The 20,143-nt window shown below is 44.7% G+C and overlaps 1 protein-coding gene across 1 annotated transcript in view; it reads left to right on the top strand.

Annotated features, from left to right (window-relative positions):
• Positions 1-81: 81 nt before the first annotated feature.
• Coq8 (ubiquinone biosynthesis protein COQ8, mitochondrial) overlaps positions 82-20,143 on the top strand; it is a 31,025-nt gene continuing 10,963 nt past the window's right edge. Inside the window, exons 1-7 of the mRNA XM_075698911.1 lie at positions 82-650; positions 3,862-4,344; positions 5,280-5,346; positions 8,961-9,167; positions 15,153-15,238; positions 18,545-18,685; positions 19,131-19,212. Coding sequence (XP_075555026.1) covers positions 453-650; positions 3,862-4,344; positions 5,280-5,346; positions 8,961-9,167; positions 15,153-15,238; positions 18,545-18,685; positions 19,131-19,212 — 1,264 coding nt within the window. The 5' untranslated portion in view covers positions 82-452. The remainder of the gene's footprint in view (positions 651-3,861; positions 4,345-5,279; positions 5,347-8,960; positions 9,168-15,152; positions 15,239-18,544; positions 18,686-19,130; positions 19,213-20,143) is intronic.

Below are 20,143 nucleotides of genomic sequence, written 5' to 3'. Positions count from 1 at the left end.
CATAGATTAATTTAATTTAACAAAGGCATCAAACGTAAAATTTGCACTCGATAGTTTCGCATTTCTAGAGCAGACGTCACGGGTGGGCAAGTTTGGGCTAGCCCATGCTAGCCCATGAGCTAGCCGTATCGGCGGCGTAACTGCGATCCTCGCAAAAACGTGAAAATTAATGCGTTTAAAAAATCTGTGCCCCTTATGCGCATCTTAAAATTGCTGCCGCTACTACGCGGCTTAGGAGTATTGCCTGAGGCGACAGTGGTTTTACTCATTCGCTGGACTTGATCGCCGTTCCGGCGTTCTCAAAATTCCAGTTCTTCCCTCTGCTTGCCGCGGAGACGCGCATAGACTGACGGCTTGCTTCTGCGTGTCGACTCCCGCGGCGTCGTACCTCCGGACTGTCTAAATCGTGTAACATTCAATCTTTCGTTTGCGAAACTGCATACTTCGGCGCAATGGCGAACCACTTCCTCCCCGATCTCAAGCTTGTCCTGAAGGGCGCCGAACAAGTGGCAAAAGCCCTGTGCGAGCACGGCGCCTCCGAGCTTCGACAGTCGTGGCACAATTCGAGCGTCCGGACGGTGGCGAAGAAGGTGACCATGGACGTCGAAGATGTGGTCAGCAGCGCCGTGGCGAATCCTCAGAAAGCTGGGGTGAGCGTGTTTTCGTGATCGATAACGAACCATCGTTGTAGAAACGTTCCGATGTCCACGGTTATTCGAAAAACGCATGCAGTGCACAAGAGCTGGAAGAAAGTTCCACCACTTCAACCATTACTATATAGAATGCATGCATCCAGTGCATGCTTATAGAAACCAGCTGAACCCGGAAAACCGTGAATAAAATTGATCGTTTCACATATGCGGCACCTGAAACATGCATACCCAGTGACTTCAGAAACTTGCCTTACATAAGACATACTGGCAAAACAGTAAATGAGAAACGCCCACATTAACTCTTTGCAGAACAGGTGTTGCCAAAAGGTGACCCAAGACATGGGCAACACATTTTAAACCTCACTAGGATTTTGGTTTAGGATTCTGAGGAATAAACTTACCGTGCATACTTTTGGATGTGTCCCAATGAAATATCGCCAGTGCACACTTGTTCATGCAGCAGGCTGCACAATTTTGCGTGTTAACCTGCTATTCAAAACAGACTTGTACGTGACGAACTACATGTAATTACTTTTAACCAATTACGTGTATTGGTAGTTTTGTAGTTTAACGATTACTATTGTTTACATGATAACACTCCCTTTAATTCCATTACTTTTTTCAGTGACCGATTACATGTACCCAGTTACATTTTTCACGAAACAAACTCTGACAGGTGATGCAGCTTTGAGAACTTAAATTTGGTGGGAACTACAGAGTCCTAAGAGATCAGAACATGTACATGGGTTACTTCCTTCCCACATTTAGCATCCTGCAGCTGTGCAATCACCTGAACATGGCAGGCTTGCAGATTTGCGCACATGTCTTAGAGATCTGCGCTTTTCTCTCATCATAAATATCTCTCCCTTTCCCCTAGAAGCAATTATAGGTGGCCTTCATTGGTGATAAAAGAGCTGCTGCTGAATTTTTCTTCGCTTAGTGCAGTCTGTGGCTTCTCTGATATAAACAGAAGTTTTTGGCAGGTAAACTCAGGTTTCTATCTGTCACAGCAAAGCTTTCACCTCTAGTCGGTCGAAATTTTTCATGCAAGCTTGCACAGTGCTCACCCAAAAATGTGGGCCAATTCCAGAGGCAGTGCGAAGAAGTGGGAAGCGCTTCTTGGAGAAGCAAACAGTATGCTGTGCTGTCATCGCATGACGCAACGTTTGACGTGATGAAGTCATCATATTACGTCATCAGGTGATATCATTACGTGACAGTGCTGTTATTCTCGTATATTCAAATTACAATCCGAAGCTATCATGTCTGCAGCTTGTGTCTAGGTCGTACCTTACTATTTCTCAGACGAAATTTGCTCTGAGAAATTTAATTAGTTCACTAAGGCACTTGTACTTGGTGCAGGGCCTAGAGGAATGTGCATGTATGCTGCACTTCCTCACACATGCTTGCACGCGTGACGTACATCACTTGTGGCGGTGGCGCTTGTCTAACTTCGGCAACAGCTTCACTCCACGTCCACTTTCACAAGGTGGAATGGAGGCAGATTTTTTTTTATATTACGTGGTTCATACCCACCTATTTTTGTAATTGTTACACACACACAGTATTTCTAGGGCAGCATTATATTAACTTACATTACAGATCTAGAGACCTTTTCAAGGAACATGAACATTTTCTGACGTCCGTTACAATAAGTTGTTCAAGTTTAAATGGCTAATGAGTGTCGGACGCCTAGAGAAGGTCTATGAGATATTGGCCAACATATTGAAATGGCTCAATAGCTATGGCCACTTCGGACATTGTTGCCAAGTAAGCACCTAATATGATTTCTCTGTTTTTCACTGGCCCTGTCGCGAACACGTTCCCCTAGCTCCAGTGACAATGAAGCATTGTGCTTCATAGAGAACGCAGATCCGAGCATCTCGGTATTGAGTAACCACAATCGTTTGAGAGAAGTGTCCGTATGTTACTACACAGCCGTTCTCTCCAGCACATGTTGAGCAAGTTTTCAGTGTCGCTGAAGATGTGTCCACAAGAAAAGGAGGGAATATCACTGAATAAAATTTTTATAAGGAATACTTAGGGGAGATAAACCTTGTGTGAAGGGCTGAAAAGTACACATTGAAAGAACCAGACCAGTTTGTTTTATTTGCTGTATTTATGCAATGCTAATCAATGTAGGGGGAAAGTAACATTGCAATAATCAATTACATTTAGTAATTGCTCGGTTCCTTTTGTGGTACAGTAATTAGTAACCATAACCAATTACATTTTTGAACAAGTAATTGCAACCAGTTACCTTTTTTCTGAGACGTGTACATGTCTGATTCAGAACAGCTGTCGTTTACTGTGATTAGCTTGGTCGAGGTCTATTGAGGTCTACTGAGTGTCCATTGTGTTAGTATAATTATTCACGCAGTGAGTGCATGCCTTTATGAGCACTTGCATTGTGAACGCCATGTAGTGTTGTTGCTATTATCACCTGAAATTGCCTATAAATGCCAAGAGCTCAATACTTCTGGTATGGTTGACAGTACTTACATCCTCTCCTCACTCCTAGAGTCCTTGCGCAGGCATATGACAGAGTAAAAAAGTGAAGAAGTTAACCTTGTTTGTGACTAGCTGGCTTCCTTATGCACATTTATGTGCAAGAGAGAGAAAAAAAGAGGCTAGTACAAACAATTCATTTGTATGGGAGAAGGAGGAAGACACAGCCTATGTTGCCATTGCAGTGAGATGACATTTATGCATAAGTAAAGGTGAAGAGGTTAGCTTAAGAGGGATTCCTCTAGCCAGCTACTATGTGCTTTGAAAAGGGTGACAATGTGGTGGGAGGTTAGTTTGATAGGCGACGATGAGAACAGGAAGAAATACGTAATGTACTATTCTCATGGAGCGAAACACGTCAGTTGAGACCTAACAAATATGTAATGTGCTTTCGTTTCCGGCGTCTCCAGCTGCTGTCACATTTGCTTAGTTTTGGCCCTTATGCTTAGATCTAAGCTCCTGCCACCTTCAGTGACCAGACATATTGCGACCTCACGTCAGTCTCGAGTAAGCACACTTATTGGGTGTTCCGCTTTAAAATTTCTTCGTTGCGTTTCATTCCGTGGTTATATAAGTACAAAGGGTCTAACAGCTCAGTTCAACATTTGGAGGTTAAGTCAGTGCTGCTTTTGAAACATGTTGCCTTCAAGTACCTAAGCACTGCCTGTTGGGGCTCACACATACTTGTCTCTTCTTACAGCTAGAAGCTGCAAAAGCTGTCTCCGAGACCGTGCAGAGGTTGTCCGTGGTACCCGAGGGCATCAAGCAGTTTACGGTGCACGCGATCCAGCATGCACGGCATCAAGATGCTCACGCAGCGGATGCATCTAAGAAGCCATCGTGGGACGGCTTACGAGACGAAACCCATCTTGGCTACACGTCTAGCGCCATTCCAGAGGTGTCTGCAGCCTACACCAAGCATGGCAGGAACGTCAATGTGGCAGCTGGCGCTATGCTAGAAACCCCCACGGTGTACAGCCAGCATGTCGGCAGCGCCGACACAATGCCCAGTACAACCACGAGCGGCGTTGCTTCGTCAACACTGGACAGACCCGTTTCGCCAGTAGAGCCAAGTGTAACAACGGAACAAAAGCCTGATGCCCAGTTTATACAGCAGCGACCCGTCTCTTCTGGAAGCGCACCGGTGAAACCACATTTCGTGACTGCAAGTCATAAACCAATGGTGAGTCTATGTATTAGATATAAAAGAGTATGCTGCTGCCAAGAAGGGGTTGAATCAAATAAGAATCCTGCAGATCGCATGCATTGTGGGAATCAGTTTAAGCGAAGCTCTTATGTTCACTCTGCAGATGCGACCCAATGACATCATCACTTGCACCAACCAATCGGCACGTGTTAATAGTTCTCCTCTTGCTTTACTCCTCTCGGCGCCATACCCTTCTCACTGCTCACACCCTCCTCTCCACAGTCTAGCGACCGCCACCAGTCACCGTACCAAAACCTGCTGGAAGCCACAAGGAAGGCTTCTGGCAGATAAGTTATGTGAAAGCCCACAAGGTGGAGGAAGGTTCATAAAAGGGAAAATTGCCATCCATCCAACTGTAGCATGCAACTGTAGGATAAAGCTTCCTTTGTAGCTGCGTGCTACCATTGGATGCTACGGTCAGGAAAATGCCAAGTTTGCTATTCGGGAAAGAAAACTTCTGCTTAAAAACAAGCTCCACAGCAGCCCAATCCAAATGCTGACCACAGCACCAAAAGCTGCCCGACACCACGAAGAAAATATCGCTTTAAAATAAATTAAAAGGCCATGTGCCACTTGTAATGAGTCGAGGTGACGACTGTGGCTCTTCGTGGCCATGTTTTGTGCAAAGAAGTTGACCATCAGTAGTGCATTTCCTGTAACCTGCATCGGCAAATTCTTGGGCTTGAGCTAGTCTGAATTGCCACTTACAACGTGAAGCTCTTCTGTGATGGCAAAACAGCATCACTGCATCAAGTGCATTAACCTCTGCTACAGCCGGTTAGATTAATCTTGAAGCCGTGGTGGTCTGTTGCCAATGTCGCAATTTTGCAATGCGTGCCCTGTAAGAGCATTAATTTGCATACTGTTCTTTTGCTTTGTGACTTTATCAGGACTGGCAATTTCTCTTGCAGCTGACTGAGCACTCCAAGGCCTCAAAAGTGCCTGCTTCAAGAGTCGGAAGGCTCATTTCATACGGAGGTAACAACTTGTACATATAGTTTCCTGGCACACTGAATGTTGCATAAATTTGAACACAACCAAGTTGCATGGCTCTTCTGGATAAACCGCTACAATGGAATCTTGTCATGACAAAGTCATTTTTGTGCATGTTGGACAGAAATGACTTTGTTATAACATAGTTCTGGCATGGAAGTACCACTGGTATATCCTACACTTGTTATAAGTGTGCATGCTTGTATTGCAAAAAAAAATATATATATATATATGTCTCAGTCTGGTCTCTGCAAAATAAATGCAAGTGTAATGCCTCCTACAGGCTGGAAAGGGGTCCCTTAACATAATAATAATAATATATAGTTAACTTTATTTCCATCCAGACAATGATGAGGAAGAGTGAGAGAGAAGACCTTGAAATGGCTTGACTAGCACACACGTCCCCTGGGAAAAAACACACATATACATAAACCTGCATTTCTTGTTTATCTAGTGAACAGGGGTTAGTGTATGTCACATTGAGTATTGAAATAAGCGAGAGTAGTTAATGACAAGTCTAGGCTGTTCGATACAAAAACGAAACACCATGGTTAAAGTAAGTATAGCTACTTATCAATGTTGATAACCATTTGTGGTTGGCTGTGCTGATACATAGCACATGAACAGTGCTAAACTACAACCATTCAATCATATATAGGATCGGCACAAGCAAGACATTAATGCTGGTCAAAAATGCGCCACTTCAATTTGTTCTTTCTGAGAATTTCGCAGATTTACTGCCAGAAAGATATTCTGAGCTGCCAATTAAGTGAAGCAATGTTACTTTTGCTGTAACTGATATTGCTTGGTGGGATCTTGCATTTTGGTTTCATTACATATATAAATACTCATTGAAATAAAGCATGGCCAACAAGATTGCAGATTTACTTCATTATCCTTGACATAGTTTATCATATTCATGCTCATTATATCAGTTTGACGGGTGCTTGTTTCCTTCTTAAACTCCGCACGTACAGGAGTGACATATTTCAATGCATGCTGCGTGATGCCACATTTGCATATGTTACCTGCACACTTCATCCTAGACAGATCAGAAGCATCTATTTTCTGCAGTGATGCTAGGACGAAAAGTTTTGTAGAGAGAGGAACTTTTTAACTTTTTCAGGAATGGTATGATTACTCCATTTGTCATTGTTAGGGTGAAATGTAATGCACGCCAAGTTGTCTTGTTGCTGTGAAATCTGTGCTTTTTGGTCTTGCATGGCAGTAGACAATCTGTACTTCTGATTTGTTCATGATGAAATAGGCAAGTAGCACACTGTGAAATGCCACTTCCTCCAGATAATTTGAGCACGAAGAGGCCAGCAGTTTAGCCAGGAGCAGGTATACATGGCTCAATTGGCTCAAGAAATCCGATAACAGCAGACTCTTCTTACCATCCCCATCACTCACATATGCACACATACACTAGAGAGGGCACAGCACTAATTTGTCAGCCTCAGAGACTTTGGCCTGATTCACACAGCTGTCATCCACATCGTCGCTATCACTGCACCGGCGTCCATCAGGAGAGAGCGTTTCCTTGCCAGTTTCTTTTAAAATACGGAACACTAGCGAAGCTGGCTGATGCTCCTGACTTTGTTTACGTCCAGTTGTCTAGAAGAAACCAGTGAGGAAAGTCTCTATCCTGACAAGCACCAATGACGTGACAGTGATGGGATGGGACGGATGACGGCTGTGTGTATCGGGTCTCACACTACCCAGTGATGCTATCCACTGCCAAATTAAAAGCTGACCGAGTAAAGTGAAGTGTCAAGTGCTAGGGGGAAAATGCCCCGACGCATTTCATACTTAATAGGATTGCCCCAGAGCACTGTCTTCTCCACACATTTTGACTTGCCCAAACATTATGCCACACCCTCCCTTTCCTACACCTCAGAGAGCTGGATTGCTTTGCTGCTTGTTGTTACGAAATATTTTTTCAATTTGTATTGTTATGCAATATTTATAGATTTGCACGTAATAATTTTGAATTATACACTCCTCTTTTTCTCTGTTACATTTCCAGTGTTTCGAAATTGTGTTTCAATTTGTATTTGCCACTCTCTATGCATTATTTAGGTGCTTTACTCATAATGCATTCCTACTTTCTATTACATTTTTCCGGAGCTTTTCCTACTCCTTCGTCACTCTATTGTATTTTCTTTTTTTGTATGCACCTTTCCCCTCCTGCCTGGGCCTTCTAAGGCCTGCAGTATTCCTAAATAAATAAATAATAAAATAAAATAGCTACGCCCTACATTATGGCCACCATTGGTGGGACACACAAAACGCTCCAAGAGTCCGAAATGAACTCCAACAGCACAAGACTCAGACCAAAATGTCTTTAGGAATGAAGTTTCTCTATCTCCTTATAATTATTAAATAAAGTGCTCACTACAAACTCTCTCGCCACATTTTGTTTCATTTGCTTATCTTGACCAAGAGAATATTTACTTGGGTTGTAGCCACTCTGTGCATATTTAATGAATTTTTTTATTTACTTTATTTTCATGATTTAACCACCGAGTATGAGCCAGTAGGCGTGTACCCTTTCTTGGTCAGTCCTCTAGAACAGGCATTTCCCACCATGGCTCCTACATAAAACTCATCAAGCCGAAGGAACAAAGCAACAAATAATATAACGCAGCATCTGCGCGCTGAAATCCTGCTACAGTTGTGTTGCAACAAAGCATCGATTGCGTAATTGCCCCAAAATCTCAAGATATAGCCAGTCTGCAATCACCATTTTTGAGGGTCATCTTATATATTACTTTTTGCTGCCTTTGCAGAAAAGTTGTTTTACAGTCAACGTCCGATTTTTCGGACTCCTTAGGTGGCGCGAAAACGGCCGAAAAATCGGATAGTCCAAAGAATGAATGCACGCTTTTTACGGCTCCCAAGGGCTGAAATCGCCACAGGCTCACCCGAAATAGCTCTGAGGGTCTCCAGAACACTTACTAGGTGTATCGGTGCTCATACTATGACAGGAGACGGCGGGTGCACGCGTGTATAATTAAAGAGGTACTGTGTCCCATGACAGTGGCCCTGTTCCAGTCTTGGTGCCGCGGCCGCAATACATTGAATATGCGTAACCGCGTAACACTGCCGCATTGCGGTGAAGCTGATCTTTGGAAACCTGCATTTTGCAACGTTTGACCGTTGCCGTACTTTCTGCGCATCGAAGCCGACCGCGAGCATGACGAAGGCGAAATCGGCGCCATTGCTCACAGCGGCGAATTCTTTCAGTTAAAAACACAGCACTGAACTGCAGGAAGCTTGGTATTGAATGTCGAAGTAGCTAGGCCTAGCGTTGCCGCGGTGCCTACGGCTGCCAGTGGATCGGCGTGGTTAAACACTGCGAAATAATACAAATGGTGCTGTTGGTGGCTTCGTGTAATGCTGTTTCAGACCTGCGGTCACGGCAAAAAGCCCGGAGCATTAGACGGCGAAGAGCTTCAGCGTCCGAAATTTCAGACGTCCTTATAAATTGCCTCTGTAGGATATGGTGCTACGAAAGCGTCCGAATTATCGGGCATGTCCGAAAAATCTATCATTGACGTATTCGCTTGTCATCTACCCGTCGTCCATGCAACCAGGTCTTGCTGCTGGACTGGGCCTAGGCGCGCTTGCGGAAGTGACCCGACGGACCCTGGGCATGACGGACTCAAAGACGGACATCGGCTCAGCTGTGTTGAACGCTGACAACCCGTTCCTGACCCAGGCCAACATCAGCCGCATTGTGGACACGCTCTGCAAGGTCCGCGGAGCCGCACTAAAGATTGGTCAGATCCTCAGTATTCAGGGTGGGTGCTCCACTTTTGCACTTCCCAACTGCCAATTTGACATTGTTCAATTCCACCATAGCATTTTTGAATTCTATGGTATTGGCATTTTTTGAGCCATTCAGAAAAGGTGCAGCCACCCTATCAGCCAAACAAAGCTGATAATATGGCGGAATTTGACAGTGTCCGTAGATAGCATTCCTGCCCTGATGGTCTCCACAAACTACAAACAGTTCCACAACTACAAACAGTTATGTATGGACAAAAAGTTTCACAAGCCACTATGCGGACAAAGAAGGATTGTACACATTCATTTAACTATATATTATGCTGTATGGCAAACTGCACAGTCAAAAAGAAAACTTTCAGAAATGGCCAGGAAACCATGATGTCCCTACCCCCCAAGTAATAGTGAACACAAAATCAGTGGACTTCAGTGATTCCCCCAGCTCCGAACTTAGTTACTTAGAATGCAGCAGTCACAGACAGCCAAAGGCACCAGAATATTCAAGAACAGCTTTTGCATTGCAATGTATGCAATGTATGCAATGTATGCAAAGCAACAGCGTGCGCATGCGCTCCCATATATATATATGTATATATATATATATATGTGTATATATATATATATATATAAAATCATCAGTCATAGCTCTCGTAGTATAGCCCTCTGGGCCGTTTTCTTTTTTTTTCGAAAATAGTCCTATTAGGGTTATTATAATTACACGAAGGTATTTCGCGCTTGTCAGCAGCAGTCCCTGAGATAGTTATTCTGGCGGCTAGCTTCCCACGCTATGCGTGCCGCCCTCGCACCTGTTTAAGCTTTTCCTAGACGCTAGAGTTACACTATGTACGCGCAACCTTGAGCGATCGGAAAAACACGTTTTCTGCTCTCGGCCGACGGGAATGGGGGGCTTTGTTTCCGGCCGCAAGGCCCTCCAAGTCTCAGTAAGGTGCCTGGTGGTGGTCTCGTGCGGACGGTGACCTCTCGGTGAGCGCATATTTCCCCTCATCTTTTAAGAGGTTCAATACTTACACGCATTTGTCTCGCAAACCATATTTATTTCAAGGGAGTTTTCCACGTCTCAATAATTTCTCTTGTCGTATTCGAGTGCTGATTGCCGTGTTATAGTTTGTTAACGAAGCTTTCCCTCAAGTCTAAATATTTTAAGGCAGTTTTCCTAGTCTCTAAAGCCGCTCAAGTCCGCTCTTCTCCTCGGGCAGCAATTTCTCCAAGAAAGTATACCTTCCAACCACTCGGAATCACCAAAAATCCACCATCGCGGACAACGTCAGTCCCTTTCCAAGTAAGTATGAGGCTCGGAGCAGGAGTTATGGCACTTGAAAGTAACCTGGGGCCTGACGAACCAACCGACTGAGCTATCTTTCCGGGCAACATCCAAGGGTCACGAGTTCAAATCACCTCTTATGTTCCTTTTTTTCCCTTTTTTTCTTTTTAATGTCTTTTCCTTTATTTTATCACTGTATGGGAACCCTCCTTCAAAAAAAAAAAGAAAAGATATATATGGTCAATTATATATGGCCACACATGTGCAGGCCATAAATACCAGGTTCTCTAGCCGAGTGCCATCCGTGCACTATAACCGAGCTCAGATTGGTCCACCTTGACTGATCAAATAGGGCGCCACTGTAGGTGAAATGAGGCGCACAACTTCTGCGGGACCCGCCGTGGTTGCTCAGTGGCTATGGTGTTAGACTGCTGAGCACGAGGTCGCGGGATCGAATCCCGGCCACGGCGGCTGCATTCCGATGGGGGCGAAATGTGAAAACACCCGTGTACTTAGAATTAGGCGCACGTTAAAGAACCCCAGGTGGTCAAATTTCCGGAGTCCTCCACTACGGCGTGCCTCATAATCAGAAAGTGGTTTTGTCACGTAAAACCCCATAATATAATTTTTAAGTTTAACTCCTGCGGGGGCGGTAGAGTATCCGCCTCCCGTGCAAGAAGACCGTGGTTCAAATCCCGGTGCCGCGCAAATCTCCACCGAAAAAAAAAAAAAAGCCGTGTGTTGAGAAAATTGCACAAACAGGCCTGGAGTGCGGCCTGATCCCGGTGACCAGAACCGGTAACGCACTCTCTCACCAGAGCAGGATTGGCCACTCTGGTGCAGTACTTGGCCACAACCTCCTATATGAATACAACAATCAAACCCCAGCCCTCAGTCCCCAGCAGCCGCGAAGCAACTGACCACGGCGGCGGTCAGATCTGTGACGCTGCAGAGGGTGCTAAGAATACCTGGCTCCGGACAGGCCGCCATTGGAATCTGAACCTGGCAACGTTTAACGTTAGAACGTTATCTAGTGAGGCGAGTCTAGCAGTGTTATTGGAGGAATTAGAGGGTAGTAAATGGGATATAATAGGGCTCAGTGAGGTTAGGAGGACAAAAGAAGCATATACAGTGCTAAAAAGCGGGCACGTGCTGTGCTACCGGGGCTTAGCGGAGAGACGAGAACTAGGAGTCGGATTCCTGATTAATAAGGAAATAGCTGGTAACATACAGGAATTTATAGCATTAACGAGAGGGTGGCAGGTCTTGTGAAACTTAATAAGAGGTACAAACTGAAGGTGGTACAAGTCTATGCCCCTACATGCAGTCATGATGACCAGGAAGTCGAAAGCTTTTATGAGGACGTGGAATCGGCGATGGGTAAAGTCAAAACAAAATACACTATACTGATGGGCGACTTCAATGCCAGCGTAGGCAAGAAGCAGGCTGGAGACAAGTCAGTGGGGGAATATGGCATAGGCTCTAGGAATAGCAGAAGAGAGTTATTAGTAGACTTTGCAGAACAGAATAATATGCGGATAATGAATACCTTTTTCCGCAAGCGGGTTAGCCGAAAGTCGACATGGAGGAGCCCGAATGGTGAGACTAGAAATGAAATCGACTTCATACTCTGCGCGAACCCTGGCATCATACAAGATGTAGACGTGCTCGGGAAGGTACGCTGCAGTGACCATAGGATGGTAAGAACTCGAATTAGCCTAGACTTGAGGAGGGAACGGAAGAAACTGGTACACAAGAAGCCAATCAATGAGTTAGCGGTAAGAGGGAAACTAGAGGAATTCCGGATCAAGCTACAGAACAGGTATTTGGCTTTAACTCAGGAAGAGGACCTTAGTGTTGAAGCAATGAACAACAATCTCATGGGCATCATTAAGGAGTGCGCAATAGAAGTCGGTGGTAACGCCGTTAGACAGGGAACCAGTAAGCTATCGCAGGAGACGAAAGAACTGATCAAGAAACGCCAATGTATGAAAGCCTCTAACCCTACAGCTAGAATAGAACTGGCAGAACTTTCTAAGCTAATCAACAAGCGTAAGACTGCGGACATCAGGAACTATAATATGGATAGAATTGAACAGGCTCTCAGGAACGGAGGAAGCCTAAAAACAGTGAAGAAGAAACTAGGAATAGGCAAGAATCAGATGTGTGCGTTAAGAGACAAAGCCGGCAATATCGTTACTAATATGGATGAGATAGTTCAAGTGGCTGAGGAGTTCTATAGAGATTTATACAGTACCAGTGGCACCCACGACGATAGTGGAAGAGAGAATAGCCTAGAGGAATTCGAAATCCCACAGGTAACGCCAGAAGAAGTAAAGAAAGCCTTAGGAGCTATGCAAAGGGGGAAGGCAGCTGGGGAGGATCAGGTAACAGCAGATTTGTTGAAGGATGGTGGTCAGATTGTTCTAGAGAAACTGGCCACCCTGTATACGCAATGCCTCATAACCTCGAGCGTACCGAAATCTTGGAAGAACGCTAACATAATCCTAATCCTTAAGAAAGGGGACGCCATAGACTTGAAAAATTATAGACCGATCAGCTTACTGTCCGTTGCCTACAAAGTATTTACTAAGGTAATCGCAAATAGAATCAGGAACACCTTAGACTTCTGTCAACCAAAGGACCAGGCAGGATTCCGTAAAGGCTACTCAACAATAGACCATATTCACACTATCAATCAAGTGGTAGAGAAATGTGCAGAATATAACCAACCCTTATATATAGCTTTCATTGATTACGAGAAAGCGTTTGATTCAGTCGAAACCTCAGCAGTCATGGAGGCATTACGGAATCAGGGTGTAGACGAGCCATATGTAAAAATACTGGAAGATATCTATAGCGGATCCACAGCCACCGTAGTCCTCCACAAAGAAAGCAACAAAATCCCAATAAAGAAAGGCGTCAGACAGGGAGATACGATCTCTCCAATGCTATTCACAGCATGTTTACAGGAGGTATTCAGAGACCTGGAGTGGGAAGAATTGGGGATAAATGTTGATGGAGAATACCTTAGCAACTTGCGATTCGCTGATGATATTGCCTTGCTTAGTAACTCAGGAGATCAATTGCAATGCATGCTCACTGACCTGGAGAGGCAAAGCAGAAGGGTGGGTCTGAAAATGAATCTGCAGAAAACTAAAGTAATGTTTAACAGTCTCGGAAGAGAACAGCACTTTACGATAGGTAGCGAGGCACTGGAAGTGGTAAGGGAATACATCTACTTAGGGCAGGTAGTGACCACGGATCCGGATCATGAGACTGAAATAACGAGAAGAATAAGAATGGGCTGGGGTGCGTTTGGCAGGCATTCTCAAATCATGAACAGCAGGTTGCCACTATCCCTCAAAAGGAAAGTGTATAATAGCTGTGTGCTACCAGTACTCACATATGGGGCAGAAACCTGGAGGCTTACGAAAAGGGTTCTGCTGAAATTGAGGACGACGCAACGAGCTATGGAAAGAAGAATGATGGGTGTAACGTTAAGGGATAAGAAAAGAGCAGATTGGGTGAGGCAACAAACGCGGGTAAACGACATCTTAGTTGAAATCAAGGAAAAGAAATGGGCATGGGCCGGACATGTAATGAGGAGGGAAGATAACCGATGGTCATTAAGGGTTACGGACTGGATTCCAAGGGAAGGGAAGCGTAGCAGGGGGCGGCAGAAAGTTAGGTGAGCGGATGACATTAAGACGTTTGCAGGGACAACATGGCCACAGTTAGTACATGACTGGGGTAGTTGGAGAAGTATGGGAGAGGCCTTTGCCCTGCCGTGGGCGTAACTAGGCTGATGATGATGATGATGATGATGATGATGATGATGATGTATGCAATGCATGCATTTGTGACACTGTTGCTTGCGGTGGCCTCTGAAATAAATGCACACATGCCACTGTTCTCATGGCACTCCCACACTGAGACATTTAGTGCCTAGAGCAGCACGGACCCCAATTCGGTTACGAAAAATTCCACTGAGAAGGCCCTCTCCATACCAGTTGCTTCACCGATTTCTGCCACCACTTCTGCCATGGCACTCTGCAAATGGCATCTCGACACGATGTGATAAAACTGGGGAAAAAAAAGGTTATTCAGATCCCATGCATTGTTGGAACTGAGAAGCAAAGCTTTCATGAACCAGCAAGGCAAAATGACTCGTGACAAAAAAAATTCGGTGCCAACATGCAAGTTTATGCATGCTCGACTGGGCAGATTGTGCTTGCAGTAAAATACTGCGCACTCTCTCCCTGTTTCCACAGAATTTCAAGAGCCATAGCAGCAGCTTCAGCTGTGCAAAAGGCCAGCAATGTGAATGACACAGCATTTCAGTGGCAGGAGGTTCTGTACCACTCCAGATGTCGAATGACCCAGAGTAAATGAGCCAGCAGAGCCTGAATGTTGGACACACAGTTCAATTCACAGTTATAGGGAACACCACAGTAGTAATAAAGCTAATACAACTGGAACATTCTTTGTTTATATAAAAAAGCTGAGTTGCACTGATGTAATCAATTAGACATGCATTTACATAGATAAAGAATTAGCATGCGATTCTTTATGCCATCTTCCAGTGATAATCAGTGGCAGAACACTGTGTGTTCTGTTTAACGGTGTACCGCAGTGCACATTCTGTTACACTGTACTGCTGAAATTTCTATATTTGTGCAAGTTGCTTCTACTACATTCTTTTCCTCTTTTTCAGATAATACACTCATCAGTCCCCAAATCCAGGCAATATTTGAGCGTGTCAGGCACTCTGCAGACTTCATGCCTGAGTGGCAAATGGAGGTGAGGCCAAAAAGAAACAATCATGGGATTGCCACGTCATGCATTGATTTGGCTATGTTGTAATTGACTGCAAATTTCTGCTCTAACTGCTCATAAGGGCTTTTTTTTTTTGGCACTCCCTTCCAAAACAGGCAGTCAAAAATTTTTTCTCGTGTTGTCTGCATAGATATAAGCATTTAGATATGCAACTAACTGCCTTTATAAACTACCGTAGTTACTCGATTCTAAGCACCCCCTTTTTTTCACGATCGCGATGCCCAAAGTGAAGGGGGTGCTTAGATTAGAAAAATCTAGAATGACCCCCCCCCTCCCTCTTGTCGCTGCAACATCACGACGAGATAGGTGCGAGAAATAACATTTTATTTTGCAAACATTCAAAAGAAAAATTGGTCCAGACAGTGAACCCACCGCTTGTGCAGGATGCTCAGTCACCATCACTGCCACTCGAGTTCGTCGCACCGCTTGAATCGCTGCTCTCGGTTTCCCACAGCAGGTCGTCTTCCATTCCGTCGAAGTTGTTTGTGATCGAGCACTTCTTAAATGATTTGACCACAATGTCCACTTGGACCTTCTTCCAGGCGACCGAAATCCACTTTGCGATGGTTGATGAGGACACTTTCTGCAGCTTTCCCGTCGGCGTCTTCTTCAGGTCAGAGTTTCGCGCCCACTCTTCGTACTCCTGTCGGAGATTGGCTTTGAAGGGCTTGTTGACTGAAACGTCGAGGGGTTGCAGCACTGGCGTCATGCAACCCGGAATCACAACCACGTCGCCATTGATGTTCCGAAGCTTTGTCTTTACCTCCGGGGTCAGATGGCCGCGAAATGCGTCCAACAGAAGCATCGACCGCGTGCCTGCAGGTCCGCCGAGCAATGATTCCAGAGTGAGCAAGCGCGTTTGGCGACCTTGGCTACGCGCTCTTCCTAAGAAATAGGGGGGTGCTTAAATTCGCATGCAAACTTTTTTCCTAACCTTTTCACGAAAATAGAGGAGGGTTGCTTAGAATCGGGGGGTGCTTCGAATCGCGAAAATACGGTAGGCTTCATTGTAATCCTCAATGCAAGGTTTTGTGAGGAAACTTAGTACCCCTGAAATAAAAATTTTCTGCAAAAGAAAGACAAAGCCTCCCTCACAGAAGTCATTGAATATACTTTAGAAGCAGCAACTAGATCCCCCAACTCCTTTTCTATCCTAAATTTTAGCCCTCAAGTGAGATTTGGGTGCCAACATTCTTGCCACCGTGCCTGCACCGCAACAAACCTTCAATCGTTCCCCATCAAGACAAACGTCAAATGGAATAATCTGTTTACAAGTGCTATCCTTCATGTCAACCCTGCTCGCTTCGAGTTGCTGTTGAGTCATCTTACAGTGACACTGTGTATGGCTAGGGTGCCATGCATTTTTGTTCTCCGTGAACAAAAACTGTCATTATCAATGGCTCACACCCCTGTAAGCATTCATACACCCCTAAGCAAGCAAAACATGCAATGGCTCAAAGTCTCCTAAGGCAGAGGCTAGAAGCACTCAGCAAAGTGAAGTGAACAGTGCTTTCTTTCTAATTGCTCATACAACATACAGGAACAGCATGTCAAAACTGTCCTCATCAATGGCTCATACTCCGTGAGCAATGGCTCTCCCCCCCTAAGCAATGGCTCACACCCCGTAAGCAAGCAAAAATGCAATCACTCATAGTCCCATAAGGTTCTTGGCTACTCACTTTGCGTGAACTAGCTTTGATGACACTACCCCTGTCGTCATCAGTGATATCAATGTGGATGTGTTGGTACCAAAAAGGGAGCGGTTTACACAATGACTCATAGTCCTGCAAGGTTCATGGCTACTCACTTTGTTTGAATTAGCTGCGATGACGCTACCCCTGTTGTTGTTGGTGATTTCAATGTGGATATGTCGGTGCCGAAAAGGGAGCGGTTTATGCACTCAGCGTTGCAGACATATCCCTTGCGATTCCACACCAATCCGGCCCAACCGACCACACAGCGGCATACCTGCATTGATTTGACATTATCAAAAAATGTGATTGCAGTTGCGAGTGAAATAATGATCACCAATCAGGACAATAAATGAGTGTGCGTACCTTCCGTCACGATGACCACCCATCAAGACAATAAATGAGTTCATACCTTTGTTCAAAATTATGTGTCACCTCCGTGTCGTGTGCTAAACAGCTTCGCTAGTCAACCACCTTCACAGATTAGAATGGCTCATGATTTTTTTTGTTTAGTGTCCTTCGTTCTTGGGCAAAATCCGACAATCCCCGATTTTTTTGCACCCTAATCAAGTTTTATGAAACATGGGTTAAATTCGATTCCTCTGCGAACTTCATCCCAAAGTGAATTCTCTAAAGGACGAGTTTGATGAGTATCTTCCGGAACAAAGCCCCAAGAAGAGCACTCATATACTGGCCCACTGGCAGGACGACACCACCCGCTACTTCATCCTAGCCATCGCAGCAGCGACATTGCTCTGCATTGCGAACAATACCTAGTTGTTATGTTGAGAGGCCAACTTCGGGAACAAGGTACATTCCAAGCTCTGTTTGACAGGTCTGCAGTGGACACAGAACTGATAAAAATGCAAAGAATAATGTACGTCATCGAGGGTTTGTAATTACGAGCATCACACCTCTTGCGAAGCATATTTGTGTGTGCCATTGATTGTGCTCTTCTTCCGTGTGGTAAAACAAGTGCGTGGAGAACGAACTAAGTGGGAAATTGTCAAGCACACCTCTATTTGTTCTTGTTTGTGTGGCTTTTTTAAACAGTGCTAAATGTGCCTGCCAACAAAGATTTGTGTACTGTTCATCACATCACTTGTGAGCAGCTCCCCTTGTCACTAAATGTCCTGTGAGTGAGTTCTCTTGTTTAAATAAAACAAGTATGTTCAAAAGAAGACCCCTGCCCATGTTAATTGTGTGCGAAAGTTATCAGGAAAATCCCAAACTTGGGCTACCGGACAACAAAGATGCCCGATTTCTCCCGTTTTCCTCTTTGAAAGTAACAGCCAATTATGAGAAATTTAAATCTTGGAACTTAATTGTACTTAATTTGTGTTCTCACCCGCTTCTCAATAAACACTTTCTGCAGGGTCCTTGAGGTCTTTGAAGTAAATAAATAAATAAATAAATAATTGACTCATGGTTCTGATTTCAGTCAACACCAAATTTGCTTTGTTGTCAGGTTTGTGACTCATGGCGAAAAATGAAAACAAAAAGAATTGTATTTGTGCAAATATTCACTGATGTTCAGCACAAGCCTTCTTGACCCCCCACCTCCCACCCTCTTGTTCAGAGGGTGATGGTGCAAGAATTCGGACCCGACTGGGAATCAAAGGTGGCATCGTTCGAACGCAAGCCATTTGCAGCAGCCTCCATCGGCCAAGTTCATCATGCCACTCTGCACGATGGCAGAGCAGTGGCAGTAAAAATTCAGGTGTGCCTTTTCTCTCTCTCTCTCTTTCTTGATGAATGAGTGTGTTCTTGTCTGAGCACTGAAGCTCAGCATCATCATAAGCTTGGTTAGTCCATGAGACGAAGACGACCTCGAAATGCCAGGTTTACTCACAACTGCTCCTCTTTTTCAATGGAATAACTTATAATTATAAACAGCCTTAATATAGCAAAATAACTGTATTATGAACAGTGAAATCTCTACGCAGTGTTTGCTCACACCTACAAATTAAACGCCGTTTGAAAAATTTGGCGATTATGCGAGTGACTGGTTGAAATGGTTACCTTTCTTGATCTGAAACTGTGATTGACAGCTAAATGTCGCCGTGTTTCTTGGTCAGTTCCTTCATATATAAATTTGTCACTCTGCTTCAATGTCAAAAGGAGAAATGAATGCCCCCAACCTAAGGTGAGCTGTTTGCTTGCAGTATCCCGGTGTTGCCAAAGGAATCAACAGCGATATCAACAACCTCATGGCCATACTCAAGTACTGGGACATAATCCCGAGAGGTGAGGAAACGCGCCATCTACACTTGCCTCACGATGGTGTAGCAGTGTTAAAATGGCCCTGAAACACTTTTGAACATAGAAAAAAACGTTGTCAATTTGTGAATAAATGAGCCATATATTCTTGCACTGCATGCAGTGGGAAATTAACAGTCCCGTGTCAAAAGCAGCGTAAAATCGCTTGCTCTCGCTTCCGCAATGTCGTCGTGCAATGTCATTGCAGGCAGCTGAACCCACATCAGCTACTGGCTGATTTCGGGATCGTGAAAACATTCTCAGTAATGCAATTATTGCTCATTTGAGTTAAATAAATATATATTCCTGCGATCCCAGAAAGACAGAAGAACCGCTTCATCTTTGCAGTGCCAGTGTAAACATGACGGTCACGCATTGCTGCGTCTGCTGCGTGTGGCCTCCGAGATGAAGAGCGTAGCGTAGATACCACAGCCACCACGGGGTGCCACCAGAAGCTGTCTCGCATTCAACTTTTGGGTGGGGGCCAGTGGTGCATTGCTCCCTTGAGCCCCCTTGCCATCTCCGTTGTGTAGCTTCCAGCATGCTAGTGGACATGTAATGAAACAGAATTTGGTCCAATTACGATGTCTAAAGCATTACGTTTTGGGCAAGTTGGTTGTACACAGTTCTTATTAAACTTTTGCGCGCGCGATGACAGGATGTCGAACAAAGAAGGGACACACAACACGATGCCTAACTTCACTTGTGCTTGAAGAGTTTGAAAAATTATTGCGGCAGAATATTCATGAGCCAACGTAATTTAATAGTGGTATCATTCTATGATTAGTCAGAAAAGTGTTTCAGGGCCTCTTTAAGGTTGCATGTTCATCATCATCATCATTAGCCTAATTTATATTGGCCGTAGGGTAAGGCCTCTCTCACCAATCTCATTAAGTACCCTTGCCCTGCCTTGTGTCGG

The sequence above is a fragment of the Dermacentor variabilis genome, chromosome 7, assembly GCF_050947875.1.
Source record: "Dermacentor variabilis isolate Ectoservices chromosome 7, ASM5094787v1, whole genome shotgun sequence".
Lineage (NCBI taxonomy): Eukaryota > Metazoa > Arthropoda > Arachnida > Ixodida > Ixodidae > Dermacentor > Dermacentor variabilis.
The sequence above is the reverse complement of the archived record's forward strand: the minus strand, read 5'-3'. Positions and strand labels throughout refer to the sequence as shown.